General features: G+C 48.5%; 1 protein-coding gene across 21 annotated transcripts in view; it reads right to left on the bottom strand.

The window, feature by feature from the left end:
* Positions 1–14055, bottom strand: part of LOC142412069 (uncharacterized) — a 69403-nt gene that overhangs the window by 22700 nt on the left and 32648 nt on the right. For 19 of the 21 annotated variants that reach the window (XM_075506677.1, XM_075506676.1, XM_075506683.1 and 16 more), the window contains one exon: positions 6654–6737. The exons of the other annotated variants lie outside the window; for them this stretch is intronic. In XM_075506677.1, coding sequence (XP_075362792.1) covers positions 6654–6737 — 84 coding nt within the window. The remainder of the gene's footprint in view (positions 1–6653; positions 6738–14055) is intronic. 21 annotated transcript variants of the gene reach the window in all.

Raw genomic sequence — 14055 nt, 5'->3', positions numbered from 1 at the left:
GGCTGGATAAAAGTGAATTTCTCCTTTTCCTTTTGAGGAGTTTCCATTTCAGTTTCATGGTAAAGAAAAAGCTAGTTAAAAAAAAAAATCACTGCTGATTATTTTTTTTTCCACACAGAAAAGGGACTGCAAATATCTGCAGAAGATGTGGTATCTGAGAGCATATCTAGGAGATGTGAGGCTGTGGTAATACTATGAAAGATGGAAAATGCTGAGGAGTAGACTGTTCTCTCTTTTCTGCCAGGCTGAACTCAAATCTGAAACATCTGTTCACACAACTTGAGATGAGCTCTCACAGTCAAGTAACATAAGCACAAACTCTTCCTGACATCAGTGCAGAACAACTATCAGTTAAGCTTTTTGTGGAAATCTAAGAATCCAGACACTTCTGATGTTCCCTGCAAGCACAGAATAACAATGTATTTTCACTACCAGCAAATCACTTGCAGAGAAAAATTAGCACTTTTTTCAAGTATTCTAAATCCCAAAATCTTTGCTTTTTCTAGAACTAAATCGTACACATTGTCCTTTAGGAGCTATTCAAATTGGCCAGTAACAGCTATATATGTAACATATATCTCAGGTCAGCACAACTGGCACTTGAACAGCCGGTTTTAATTCAGCCTGTTGCAAAGATAAAGGTCAGTGGAAAATACTCAGTTTTGAACATGCACTACCACTACGAAAAGCATAATCCAAAGGGCAGAGAGTAGGATTTTAGCTGAAAGTATTGAGGACAGAATTTACTTGCAGAATTCGCATCCAGACTTTGGTTCAGGGCTCACACCCCTTGGTGCATCCCCGAGCTTGGCGGAAGAGGGATCTACGTTTTGCGCAGGGCTCAATTCTCATATAAATGCCTATGTATACTTACACGAGAAATACTTCTCTAGCTATGTAAGATACGGTAAGTTCAGAAACAGGGCAGTGGCAAATCAAGGAAAAAAACTGTGCACTACCTAGACCTTTTCCCTGCTTCGGCAGCTCTAAAGCAAGCATTGCCTGCAGCCCTCCGAGAAATCTCGGCTTTCAACATGTTTTGGAGAATGAACCCCCTCCTGTCAGGGAAACGGACAAGAAATCGGGGTCAGTTTCAGGTTCTGCTCCTCATTCTATATGTGCATGTAAAAGTCACTTAGTTTCCACGCTGCAGTTCTCAAATCCTTTGTCTGCCTTGCCTATTTAGCGACGGCTAAGCAGGGGCCGTCCCCAGCTATGCACCTGCACAGCCTCCGAGGCAGGGAACTGGATTTGAAGTGGAGGGCTCCAAAAGCCACAGCGAGAAGAAAAGAAAGGAAAAAAAAAGAAAAAAAGAGGAAAGAAAAAAAAAGAGCAGTACATGGTATCCAGTAGCTTTTCAGAGCATGTGTGGGGAAGGCCCTTCTGGGTATTTTTGCCTTCTCTTTGTACAACAGTAGATGGAGCTCTCCTTTCACCAGCTTCAGGAGTCCATTAATGCCTGCAGTATTACGAATTTGAGCACTGTAATTATTCTGTCAGCACCTGCTAGGGCTGCCGCATGTGCCATATCCGTGGCGGTTACAAAGGAGGGATCTCGGGCTCCACGGCTGCCTGCTTGACATCATTCGGCAGTGTGAAATTCTCTGAAACTTGTAAATGACAAAAATGCTCAATTAACCACAGTATCACCTTTCTTTCCTGTTCAGCATTGTGTAATATTCTTCCTTTCTTTTGTAAATTGCTACCAGGATTCCATGGAATTCAGCACAGTTTGGGAAATGAGAAGGCATGTTTTATTTCTCTTGCAAAATAAGGAATGACAAATTTGGCTTGTCACATTTAGAGAGAACATATATAAAAATTGTATCATGCCTGTGAGCAATGAAGACTACGTTAGCCAGAGGATTTTAAAGGAACTATAGGTCAAGGGATCTGTGGCCAATTTCTCAACCGCTGCTTGCAGATGTAACGCCTGCAATCTGTATGTAACAGCAGGACAGAGGAGGAAGGACGAGGGGGAACACTGGCATTTACTTGCATCTCTGCAAGCTGGGAAAAATTACAAATGCGTATGTTGATTGTCTCTCTTCCCCCCATCTTCATGTGCTACTGCAAGTGACTCCAGAAAGGCCCTGCAGGGACACAAAGGCCTTCCTACTGCCGTGCACCACAGGACCAGCGCTACAGGTTGCAGTTTCCTCAAGACGTCAGCCAGATCTTCTGCAACAACAGCTGACAAATTAAATACTTCAGAGAAGTGAGAGCAAAATTAGGCTGCTCTCTCTCTTTTTTGTTTTTTTTGGGGGTTGGGGGTTTTTTTATTTGGTTGGTTGGTTGGTTGGATAACGCATCATGCACATCCTGCTTCATTCTGCTGCACATCCAAGTGCAGGCTTGACTTTAAACAAGAGTAATCACAAGCTACTGACGGCCAGGGAAGGCTATCTTCAAAGCCAGTGTACAACTTGTTATTCTCTGGAAACACGTACTGCTATACGAGCGATATATAAAAACATATTTTGACTTTTTTTAGATTTTTTGAAGAAGACTTCATTTTATGCAAGTAGGAAAACTGAGAATATTGTAGAGTTACACGAGATGCTGGAGATGATATTTGCCAGCAAAGTAATTCAATATACATCTATTCTGGCATTCAATAATTAAAGAGAGGCCCCCAGCAGTGAATTGCTGGGTGATTACCTCACAGCAGCAGCTATCCTCAGCCACCAGAGAAGTGCCAGCACCTGCAGACAGGCACCGGCAACTGCGCACCGCACCTTCACAGCAGGCGCTGAAAGGCAAGCGGGCAGTACTTTCAGCAGAACTGATTTTTCATTTCTCTGAATACAAGTTAACAGAAGAAGGGAGACTAGACACCCATCTCTGCAGACGGGGGTTTTCTACTGATTAGCCTAGTAGTGACTGGCTTTCTGGATTTAAGACCTTATCCTGGCTCTGATTCTGCCTAGATATAATGGTCTGTTCAGACAGGATCCGTGCTTCAGCCCTAACAGAGCAAAAATCTAGGTAAGGCCTTTGACGTTTGGTCTTTAATGACTAGAAGCCAACAGCTGACAAATTAAATACTTCAGAGAAGTGAAAATTAAACAGTCCTGCAGTCACGAGTGTTGGCATACAGAAAGCTGCCACTGAGCTAATAATAGAAGTGTCTACCGCAGCAGAGAGGGAGGTCCCAGCGTCCTAGAGCAAGCCATACATCTGGGCACTGGGAAGACAGCCACTAGGCGATGTATGTTTAAGTAGCACATACTTGCTACCTTCCTGCCAACTATTCATCTTTTGCAACCACAGGCCGAGGGCAGCAGTCCATAAGCAATAATGTGGCACTGGGGACAAAAACCAGATTGGGCTCTGCCCACCAGGCTCCCATTTTAGCGGGCGAGTTTCCTGTAGCCACAGGAACACAGGAGGGCCCTTCAACAGCACGCTGCCTGGTTGAGTACAACTGCTTTACTTAATTCACCAAAAAACAGACAGCTGGTTCATTTGTCACACACTGGCATTTGCATATTCTGGACACCAGCCACTTTCTCTGGTTACTTCAGGTATCTATGAAGAGCATAAAACCACCTGGGGACAGAGTCTTCCTTGCTCACTCCAGCCTGACCCCTGCGTAATTTCCTTGTGCACAGTGGAGCCACGCTGCTGAGAAACGGGAGGAGGACCAAGGTCATTACATGGAAGATGAACAAAGCATGCAGATACTACTCACAACCAGAGATGGAAAATGATTTACAGACAGGTGGCTATGAAGCTAATCAATAGTGCCTGCATAAGGTATTCACCCGTTAATGAGTGATAGAGGAAAGCAAATCAGGACGGCGGAACTGCAGACAGACAGCATCCAGGCTACTTACCTTCAGTTGTCTACAAACGGCAACCCAAGCAGAGATGGGAAAACCAAAGTATGTGATGTGCTACAGTAGCCAGCAGCAAGATCATATATTTATTATACTGCCCTAGGAGGAGAAGCACGCTCATGTGAAACATGCATCACCCACACATGCGTAGCTCTCTTGGAGATGACAGACAAGGTTGATTCACAGCACTACTCCTAAATAGTGTCCTACACTCTGTAATGCAGATAGCTGACAAGAGATAATGGGCACTAAAGAGCAGAAGTGAGATAAAGCTAAAGAGAAGAGGGAGATAAAGTGCTGAAGAGGAGATATGCATGAGTGCATGCACACACAGAGGAACAAGCTCTAATATAAAGTACAGGGAGGCTCCGCCAGCCTCAGCACTGAATCACTGCTTCTCTTCCTGAAGTATCTGGCCCATGTACTTCAGCAGACTTTCAAAGGTACGAAGCTGTAGAAAGCTTTTGGCTGCATCACTACTGAGCAAGCTGGATAATAAGGGGCAAAGCGAGTGGAGACAGAGCAACTCTGCTGATGTCAAGGACCCATCAGTCTAAGGAAGAGCAGCTGCTGGTGGCTGAGGGTGGCAGGGAGAAGCTTCTGCTCCCAAGAAGCAAAAGGAAAGGACACTCTCCAACAAGTCTCTTGGCTGTCTGGTTCTGTACTCACTGACATCCACTGCAAGGGGTATTTGCTGGCTCAAGATGATGCACCATCTGTTTGGGTGATGACTACAGAAGGGATAATTAGGCCATCTTCCCTCTTTGACAGAAAAAAGGCCCAAGTGTCTCAGATTCACGAAAGGGGATTTCTGTCCAACTGTCCCTTTCAGAACACCTGTGAAAACAACAGCCTTAGGAGCTATCAGCATCTTGTTCTCTGAGTTTGTGCATAAAACACCTGGTGCACACACACAAGCTGCTTTTCAGTCAAGCCTGATACTGATTGCCCATAACGATGGCAAATGCACCCAGGGCTCTTCACTGGAGGTGGATAACCAGAAAAATCTGGTCCTCTTTGCCTGCAGTTCTAGCAAGAAGAAATAACTTCAAAAATAACCTGCAAGTTCTTCTATTAAATGTTTCAGTGCTTCCTGGTCAGAGCTGTTCAGATCAGAAGCCAAGAGACTGCCTGACAGTTCTGTGTCTTCTAGCTGCTTCCAGCAAACATAGCTACCGTCTTCCACATGAGTAAGGCCTCCACAAGCAGAATTTAGCTGACAATTTCATCCTTACAGAGACTTCACCTATCGCTACTGCATCATCTATCAGCAGAATAAGGCTTTTATATCATGTCCGATTGGGAACAAGAGCTTCAAAAAGCTCAGAGCTGTATCAGGTGAGTTTATTGCTGGCCTTTTGCTAACATCCCTTCGAGCTTGCCAGAGCAGGAGGTTTCACTCCTGCAGTGCTGACTCCAGGGGACACACCTGGGATGGATTTCTTCAGGGCTGGCCAGGTTCCTCCACCCGTGAAGAGGAAGGGATGGCTCTTTCTCCTTGCTTGACGTACAGGCTACTGTGGCCAGGCTTGTCACCAGCCAGGAACAACAGGGAATACTTCTGAAGGCCTGCTCTTTTCTCAGCACAGGGTGCCGACCATGGCCACAGAAAGATTTTGGGCACCAAGGATAGTGCCCTGGCCTTCTCTACCTATTGCTCCCGCATTTCCCCTCCCTTTGGTCCCTTTATGCCCTCCTCTTCTGCTGCCACCTTTGGCCTCTGTGCTCTCCTGCCCCTGCTTTGGCTTGAACAGTGTGCGATACAGCAAAATGTGAAGAGCAGGAGACAGGCAGAGGGCTCATGCCCTCTTAGTCCCTTCATGCCACTCCTGGGAAGGTGACACTTGACCATGCATAGCAATGGTGTTGATACCACACAGGGCAGCGGCTCATAAATTAAAATAGCAGCAACACTGACAGTACTCACAAGTCTCAGAAAAGAAAGGTGATGTGGAATTGGCTTGTTCATCTTTTCCATGACAGGAGACATTTCAACCCCTGTTACCAGCACAAATGTTTGCTTCCATCATTCTTTGCAACTCGCAATACTCCGCATCAGGAAGACACAAATAAGGAAAACCACAGTATTCCTTTTGCTTTCTATGGAAAGAGCTCAAAATGCAATAAACCCCAGCCTCTCCGTGTTGTTCTTTGTATGCTCCAAAGCGTTCAGCTGCTCACCGTTTATCGTGTTACAGCCTCTGGATGTACCAACCTTCTAAGTAAAGCAAGCTGGTCACCCAGCCGTCAGCTGCTGCAGTGGCTGCAGGACAGGCAGTCTGTCCGGGGGCCAGAAGCTCATGGGCCAGCAGAGGCTGCCAGCGACAGCACCACGAGGAGCCGTCAGCCAGCCTGCCTCAGGGAAACCAAAATCTTCCGTTTTCTACCCAAATCCATTAACAGCAGAGTGAAGAGGCAAGAAGGAGGAAGGGCAACCAGCGCTCACAAGTACATATACAGCACCGTCTTAAGCTACCATTTTTCAATTACTTTTCTGCTTTATGGCCCTGAGCACAAGAGGAAAAATGGAGGTGAGATGCAGAAAGCAATCAGTTTCTCTTTCAGCTTCTCGTGCATTCACACCAAACCAGAGCTTGGATCAGGGACACTCCTGGGAAGTACTGGAAAGCTTTGTGAAAAATTGGTTTTTACAGGACACAGGTCATTTTGGAAATTACAAGCAAAGGGCACTACAGTGTAACATCTTTTTGAAAGGTAGTCTCATAGAACATTCCTGTGGCATTTCAGACACCCAAAATAAAAGTTTATGACTTTGTAATGTTAATCAGGAATACCTTAAAGAAGCCTTACTGGAAATCACAAGTGAATCCTAGGGACTTTGATCTAAGCTGGAATCTGTCTCTATCAAATCTTGCTGCAGAAAGGTTCATAATCCTGAAAACAACAGAAAGGAAATACCAATGAAGTATGTGTAAGAATAAGATCCATCGGGGGAAAAAAAAGAAATCTGATTTAATAAAACCAGGATGGGATATGACGTTAGCCTTGTCTTAAATGGTTCTGAGCTGCAGAGTCCCTCCACTTTTTGCTCTGAGGCAGCCTGCCCACGTTGCACTTCGGCCTGCCCTGAGCACCCTTGACCAGAGACCCCGAGAGGGATGCAAGGTTGACTTCCCCAGTGCCGCCCGAAATCCCCCGCCTGCTGCCTCCAACGAGCTGCGGAGCACGCACAACAGCAGCACCGCTCTCCTCACCTTTCTAAACTCCCTCGGGAAAAAAGAAGATAAATCCATCAGTCTCCGACCCCGCGTTACAGCAGACCCCCAAATGCCGCGCGCTGGGCCCAGAGGCCAGGCCTGTGCAGCGGCCGTGCAGCTGGGCCCGGCCCCGGCCCTGCATGGAGGGGCTGCAGAGAGCCTTCCGCCCGCTCCATCCCAGGACTGGGGGACCGGAGCGGGGCCGTGGCCGGGCTTACCTGCAGCCCTTTGCCCTGGTGCCGGTGCACGGCCACTGAGACGGGGACCCTTGGTGAGGCGGCTCCCCCCCATCATGCCCGACTGAGCCCAGTCCCCCAGCAGCATGAGAGCAGGCCCGGGGCATGCTCCCAGGCACCCCTTCCAGGGGCTCGGTTATGAGGAGGGAACGTGATCGAGGGGCCTGCTGCGGCGGCGGGGCCATCGCACCAGCCTCAGCTCCCCGAGGGGTCCCATGTCGTGGCCCAAGACAGGCCTGGGAGAAAGCAGGGCAGCCTGGATGAACAGGAGGAGGGGCTCACCTCCCGCACCATCCCTGCGGTGCTCGTCCCCACGGCGTGCCCGGTGGCACCGCAGGCGAAGGGAAGGCTGTGGTGATGCGGGGCCCTGCTGTGCTCAGGCCACCTCGCCCAGCCGCAGCCCGCAGCTCACCGTGGCTCCGCAGCAGATCCCAGCGTGGCGCGGGGGCAAAACCGCCTCTTGGCTCACTGCGGGCTTCTGGAGATGCCTGCGTGCACCCCGAGCAGCCGGAGGGGAGGGTGGAGAGGCTCCAGACGTACAAGCCGCCGGCCCCGAGGCCGGGCGCTTGAGCGCAGGTGGCCTGGGACACACTCGGACCTGTCCACGCAGGCACCCTCTCACCAGGGGACAGCACGTGGCCCCCGCGCTACCGGGCTAACGCATGCCGAGGTAGCCCATGCCCAAGGCAAAGGAACGACTTCCCGAAGCCCATGAGGGTGCTGAGAAACACACAGAGCGGTCCAGGACCCTCTGCTGAGCAAAAACACAGCGAGCCAAGCCGGCCAAGCTCTCCGAAGCCTGCGCCCAGCTTCGAGAGGTCTGCAGCAGCCTGACAGGCCCTGGTGTCAGCTCCTCGCCGTCCCAGGCCTTCCAGGGGAAGAGGAGGAGGGGACAGAAAGCTCTGAGACAGAGAGCATGTTGCCAGCACCACGAGCCACACGTGCAGATCTCCTCTGGAGGTCCCTCCCTCAAGCCACGCTGCCCGTTACCACAGGTGAGAGCCGGCAGGACCCCAGCGGTGCGAGCACAGTCAGTGGCTTGCTTGTCTTCCCCACACCCAAGCAGTTCATGCTCCAGCTTAAAAAGTCTTTGTTAAGGACTGAAATACTCCATTTTTTCCCGGGTGCGTGATGCACGCTCAGTCCTGGATGCTATTGGCAATACTAAGAAGGAAGCGGCAGTGAAGGCCATTTCCCTTCCCACAAACAGCTTGAACTTGCTTTTTTGCATTAGCTTTTGGTTCATTTGTCTGTACTCTAAATTTAGACAATGAATTAGCTAGATTTTTTTAATGATCAAATTCTTTATATTCCTCATTAAAAGCTGGCTCAAACAGCATTGTCTTTAGTGACTGCGTACGTGGCTTTTGGGGTGTTACGTACCTGTGTTTGGCCGAATTGCTACAGTTTGCCTCTGACTGCCAGTGACGGTTTTCCAGGGGGAAACAGCATTTGCAGTAACAAGCTGTCCCTTAGGCCCCAACAGCACAAACGGTAGTTTACTGTAACGTCCCAGCTATTCCAGATTTCTTTCTAACCTACATTATATACAGCATGGAGGTTTCAGCATGTAATTTTACTTCATGCAGAATGTGATTTTCCTTTACGCATCAAGCACCAGCTTGCACAATAACCCAGCAGTCCCATAACCGGGCTCCTGGTTTTAGAGGTTAGAGTGAGGTCTCCAACCCCAGTCCCAGGGTGTCACAAATATCAGATATTTGTGTGTATGAATGTGGTGCACAATTACCCTAAAGCTGGTATATGCATGTGCAGCTTGGGAACATAAACACAAAAGGCAGAGATTTGATAAAAACTTGACCATCAAAACGCGAAAGCAGGACAATATACGGGCAGAAATCTAATTTCAAATTCCAGTAAATGTGTGTTAGTTTTATGGATATTCGTTATCTGCGTGGGCCTTGATAAAACACTTGTACGGAATAAAGCAGCTAAGAGGTCCCCTGCTTTTCCTCACCACCCAAAGACAGTGTAAAGCAGCAGCTTTGGTGATTTACTTTCTTGAGTTTCTTCGATTATTGCGTAAGGAGACAGGAGACAACCACGACAGACATCTCCCTACCTGCCTCTCCTCCTCGCTGCACTCTGGCCCTCTCTCAACTGAGCGCTTCCTTTTTCTTTTCTCCTGACTTCATGTTACTGCCAGTCCTGGTTTTCCTCCCAGATGGCAAACATTCATCTCCAGGCTACATTCACTTGCAAGAAGAAACAAGCCTTCTGCCTTGCTCTGCACAGTATTAAAACAAATGACACTAGACTAAACTTCACTGCTAACCGTAAGTGCATCTAATCCACTAAAAAGCTGAGGGACCAAGCTTGCAAGACAAGCTGTTCTCAGAAGTCTCAGTCCTATGCGTAAAACACAGAGCACCAGCTTTAAGAGTATTTTACGTGGTAGACAGAGACTGCTCGTTCAGCGTACTAGACGTAGATGAACACGGAACCAGCATTAGCAGCTGATCATTTCCACGATGGGAGAGATTTATCCTGTAGCACTAGATATTAAAGTCTTTACATAGTGTGCCACCTACTCAATAAACCCAAGATCAGAACCAAGAAGACACTGGCACACATGTAGAGATGATAAAGAAAATCCAATAAAAAGACAGAGATACAAAGACATCTTTAACTCCCATGATGAGGACGAGACCAAGGATGGAGGCTAGGAACTGCTCTGGTCAGTGCACGTGCCCCCCAGTCATCACTCTGCTCCTTCCTTTGAGGGGTTCTCACCTGGGTAAACAACACCCACCGAGTGAAAGTCGGGAGCTCTCTCGTAAGAGGCAACGGCAAAGGCCAGCAAAAGAGCACGCAAGTCTAAAGCCATGAGTCTTAAGTTATTTGAAGACACAAGCATATGCAGAAAAAGCCCCCAGTTTAAAACACGGGTTATAAAAGCCAAACAGTTGTGCCCAGTAGTGTGATCAAATGCCATCCTTATTCCATCAGAGCTTAAAATAGGTTGAGTAACAAGGCAAACAACTGTAAAAATCCCGAGCTGCTGCCAACAGACACGCAGCAGGCAGCGGCATCGCGCTGTTTCACTTCACTTGCAACAACTGTGGTGTTCGTAGAAGGAAAGCCTCCATTACGATTCAGGAACACATTGAGCTGAGCATGGATACAGCCAGACAAGAACTTCATCGGTAAACTACACACCGCAGAAGGATCCACAGACTGCAACATTAAACCAACCCAGCCCCAGCCTTACAGGCAGTGCATGCACGCACAGCGTGGCCGGCCTCCCGGGAGCACCCTTGGCTGCCAGTACACAGGCACAGGAGTCCCCTTATTTCATTTACCCAATGCACAGGACAAAAACTGGGTGCAAGTTCACGATCCATGATCTCCCCAGATGCGCTGAACTCCCTGTGTCAAGCCCAGGTAGTTCTCCTATTTTAGCTATTGACTGCACAGGCTTTGTTAGTGCTGGAGGCTGAGGCTTTGTAACAAGCCCTGGGAGTTCGGTACATTCTGTTCGGAGTGCCAAAGGCACTGAATAACCACTTAACATTTGCATTTGCCTAAACATAGCCTAAACATACTGCAAGCAAATAGCAGGAATAGGTTTAGCGCTCAAGAGCACAATTAAAAGCAAAAAACACCCATCAATAATTTGGTACTTTTCCAGAAAGACCAGAAAAAGCCAATATGAATCAGAATCATTGAAATGGTATTTCTGTACTGCAGCAAAAAAACAAAGAATATGAAGTTCGAGATGTTTGCCAAGAACTTTAAAACCTATTTTTAACCAGTCAGTACATTTTATGAGCTTATCTGTAGATAAGATAAGCTGCTAAATACTGTTTCTGGGGTTTAGACTTTTTGCCACAGACATGTGGAATCTCTGTTGCTGCCTGAGCCTGACTGCTTTTCTCTGCAGCAGCAGAGAGATCGTAGAGAGGTAGCCAGCCTTACAGCAGAACTGCTGCATTATGAATCAGAACATGCTCACCAGGAAAAGGCAGGCTGTAGTGTTTAGGGTGGGCTAGAGAGAGCCAAGGGACTTGGGGTGCTATTCTTGGCATCACCAAGGATTCGCCGCATGACCTTGTGAAAGCGACTTAATCATTGCATACATCAGTTTCTCAGCTGCTTCATGTTAAACATCAGTAGTGCTGCAAAACCCCCCAGAGGCTGCTCGCTTTAAGAAGAAAGGGAGAAAAAGAATTAGACTATCTGAAAAAGAAAGGAAATAACGTGGTGCGTCTGGGGGCAGTCACATTTCTCATTTCAAAGGCAGTTTGGACTGCGTTTGGAACAAAGGCTATAACCCAAGTAATAAAAGAGAAATTAAGTGTTAAAAAAGGAACAGCATCCCCTTACAATTATTTTGTCCCTCTGGGTGTTTGATGAGGCAGACGTTACTATAATCGAATGCCTGTGAGGTGTCTGGATGCTGTGGAAGTAGATGCCTCTGATATACCTGACTAGATGCATCCTCACAGCATCCCTGTGTGAGGGAAGTAGGACGCCGAGCACTATTTGGTGTGGAGATGGTTATGGAAGAATACTCCCATAGTTAAAGATAGCCCATGTTGCTGGATCTGGGGATGTACGCCAGCGATTCTTTAAAGAAGCCCAGTGGATACAACCTACCGGCGGTGGAGAGAAATTCCCACTCACAGCTGGTGTTACACCAAGCCCCGGGCAGCGGCTCAGGGAGCACGCTGGTGCTGACACAGCCCTTGCCAACGGGCATATCAGCCAGCCCATGGCGCGGTATGATGTCAGCTGAAGTGTCTCATCAACAGGAGTTTCACTGAAACTGTGTCTCAACCGTGCCAGACAGCAAGTCATTTGATCCGGCACGCCCTGCACCGGCCTGCAATAATCTGCGCTATGGACATGCAACAGCCTCCGGAAGGAAGCACCAGATGTGTGTTGAAACCTGAAAGGTCCTTCGTTCACGCAAGTCTTCGGTGGGCAACGACAGCAGAGGGTTCCCTAGCACAGCTGCAGGAGCAGAGGGCACTGTTACAACGGCCAAGCCTGTTCCATCCCAATCAAACACCTGCAACAGGCACCTACAGCCCCACTCGCTCCCAGTTTCTGTCCAGCTGCACAGGATAGCTTTGGCTGCTGCCCAAAGCCAAAATCCAGCTCTGCGTGACCCCAGGGAGCCATTAGTTCTGCTGCTGGGCCGCGGCAGGATTTCGTTCCTCCGTAACAGAAGGCTCCGATGTGCACAGCTTACCCCGAAGCATCCATGCCTCAGTATCAGAATACACCATGCACCAAACCTGGAAACTTTATTTGCTGTGGCTGCCCCCCAGGGCTGACTCAGGTCAGAAACATCCGCTCTTCCCTGCTAGACGCACCATGTGCTCCGCTGGCCGCTGTCCACCGGCATGCCAGAGCCCAGGACTCAGAACGGTGGAGAAGGCAGACAGGAGAAGAGGAGATGATTAGAAGACAAACTGGTAAGTAAAAAATAGAATTGGAGCACGAAAGAATGTGGAAAATGGCAGGGAACACAAGTGTAAAACCTCTGTAAAACTAGAGGTTGCACAGAACTGTTAAAGGACTACTGGATAGTCTGTGGAAGAAGGAGAAAGTTAAAAGAAAAAGGCTACATACACCATGAGCATCAGAAACCTTCGTGTTTACTCTCCTGAGACTTCCAAAGCGGCAAATACAAGCAGCAAATGCCCAGAAACCACCAGCAGAAAATTCCGCCGCAGCTGGGGTAGGCGAGGCAGGGAGGCAGCGCAGAACGCAGGAAAAGCTCTGCATCAGCGTGGCCCGGAGCACAGCAGGCTCTGCGGGACTGCTCCGAAGTGCAAGCCTCAGCCTCCACTGCAAGAAACGGGAGTCTCTGCAGATGAGAAATGAGAGTCTTAATCTGCTGTGTTCTGGGCGGGGGTTGGTTTTTAGCTACATTCATGAACCCATTGTCATCAGATCCGCACGTCTGTGCCAAAGCCCTTTTCCAAAATACTGGCAGCCATGGCAGCAGCAAACATGACCACCGCCTGATTACCACATACGCTTCCAAAGCTCGGGCAGCTCCTAGCTTGCATCCTGCAGACTGGATTCACAGCTCCACCTCAACATGCCACCTCATGGTTTATTGGGACGAGCTGTCTCCTCTTTCTGCGCACCACACAATCTCACACTTACTGTTTTCACTCCTTTACTTCGAGGTTAGCTGTACCTTTGCCGAACAGAAATACTGTGATTCCCAAGAAAGGAATTGTGACAAATCACTTCAGACAGCGACAGCAGCTCTGTGACTGCTAACACACAGTACAGCGAGGCTTCTGGACAGGGACTGTCGTTCCCATTGTACAGACAGGAAAAGAAGCCCCTCCTGAAGGCACGGTTGCAAAATGGCACTTTCTCAATCACCAGATCAGCTGCTTTTGAATGCTACGAACCCCTTGTGTTTGCTCTGCATTTACCACATTAATCCACAAACCCACGGGACCACAGGAGCACAAAGCCATTGACTCCCTCCCCCTCTGCTCTGCAACAGCCCCAGCTCTTCTCACCGCACCCCCTGCTCAGTCACCAAACACCCTTTCATTGGACACCCTCTCTGACAAATCAATTACATTATTAACTCAGTTCAGATAAGCTCAGGGCAATTACTGTACCTCTACCCAGCTTGAAGTCCTCTGCTGCTTCTCCAGAGGCACGCTTCTTCATGTGCCTCCTACACTGGTTTTTTTCCCCTAACTGTATCAGTAGGGCAGATAGAAAACAGCGTGCCTTCTCAAAGCATCACTGCACTGG

This window comes from Mycteria americana, chromosome 7, assembly GCF_035582795.1.
Source record: "Mycteria americana isolate JAX WOST 10 ecotype Jacksonville Zoo and Gardens chromosome 7, USCA_MyAme_1.0, whole genome shotgun sequence".
Classification (NCBI taxonomy): Eukaryota; Metazoa; Chordata; class Aves; order Ciconiiformes; family Ciconiidae; genus Mycteria; species Mycteria americana.
Note: the sequence above shows the minus strand (reverse complement) of the source record. Positions and strands in the feature narration are given on the sequence as shown.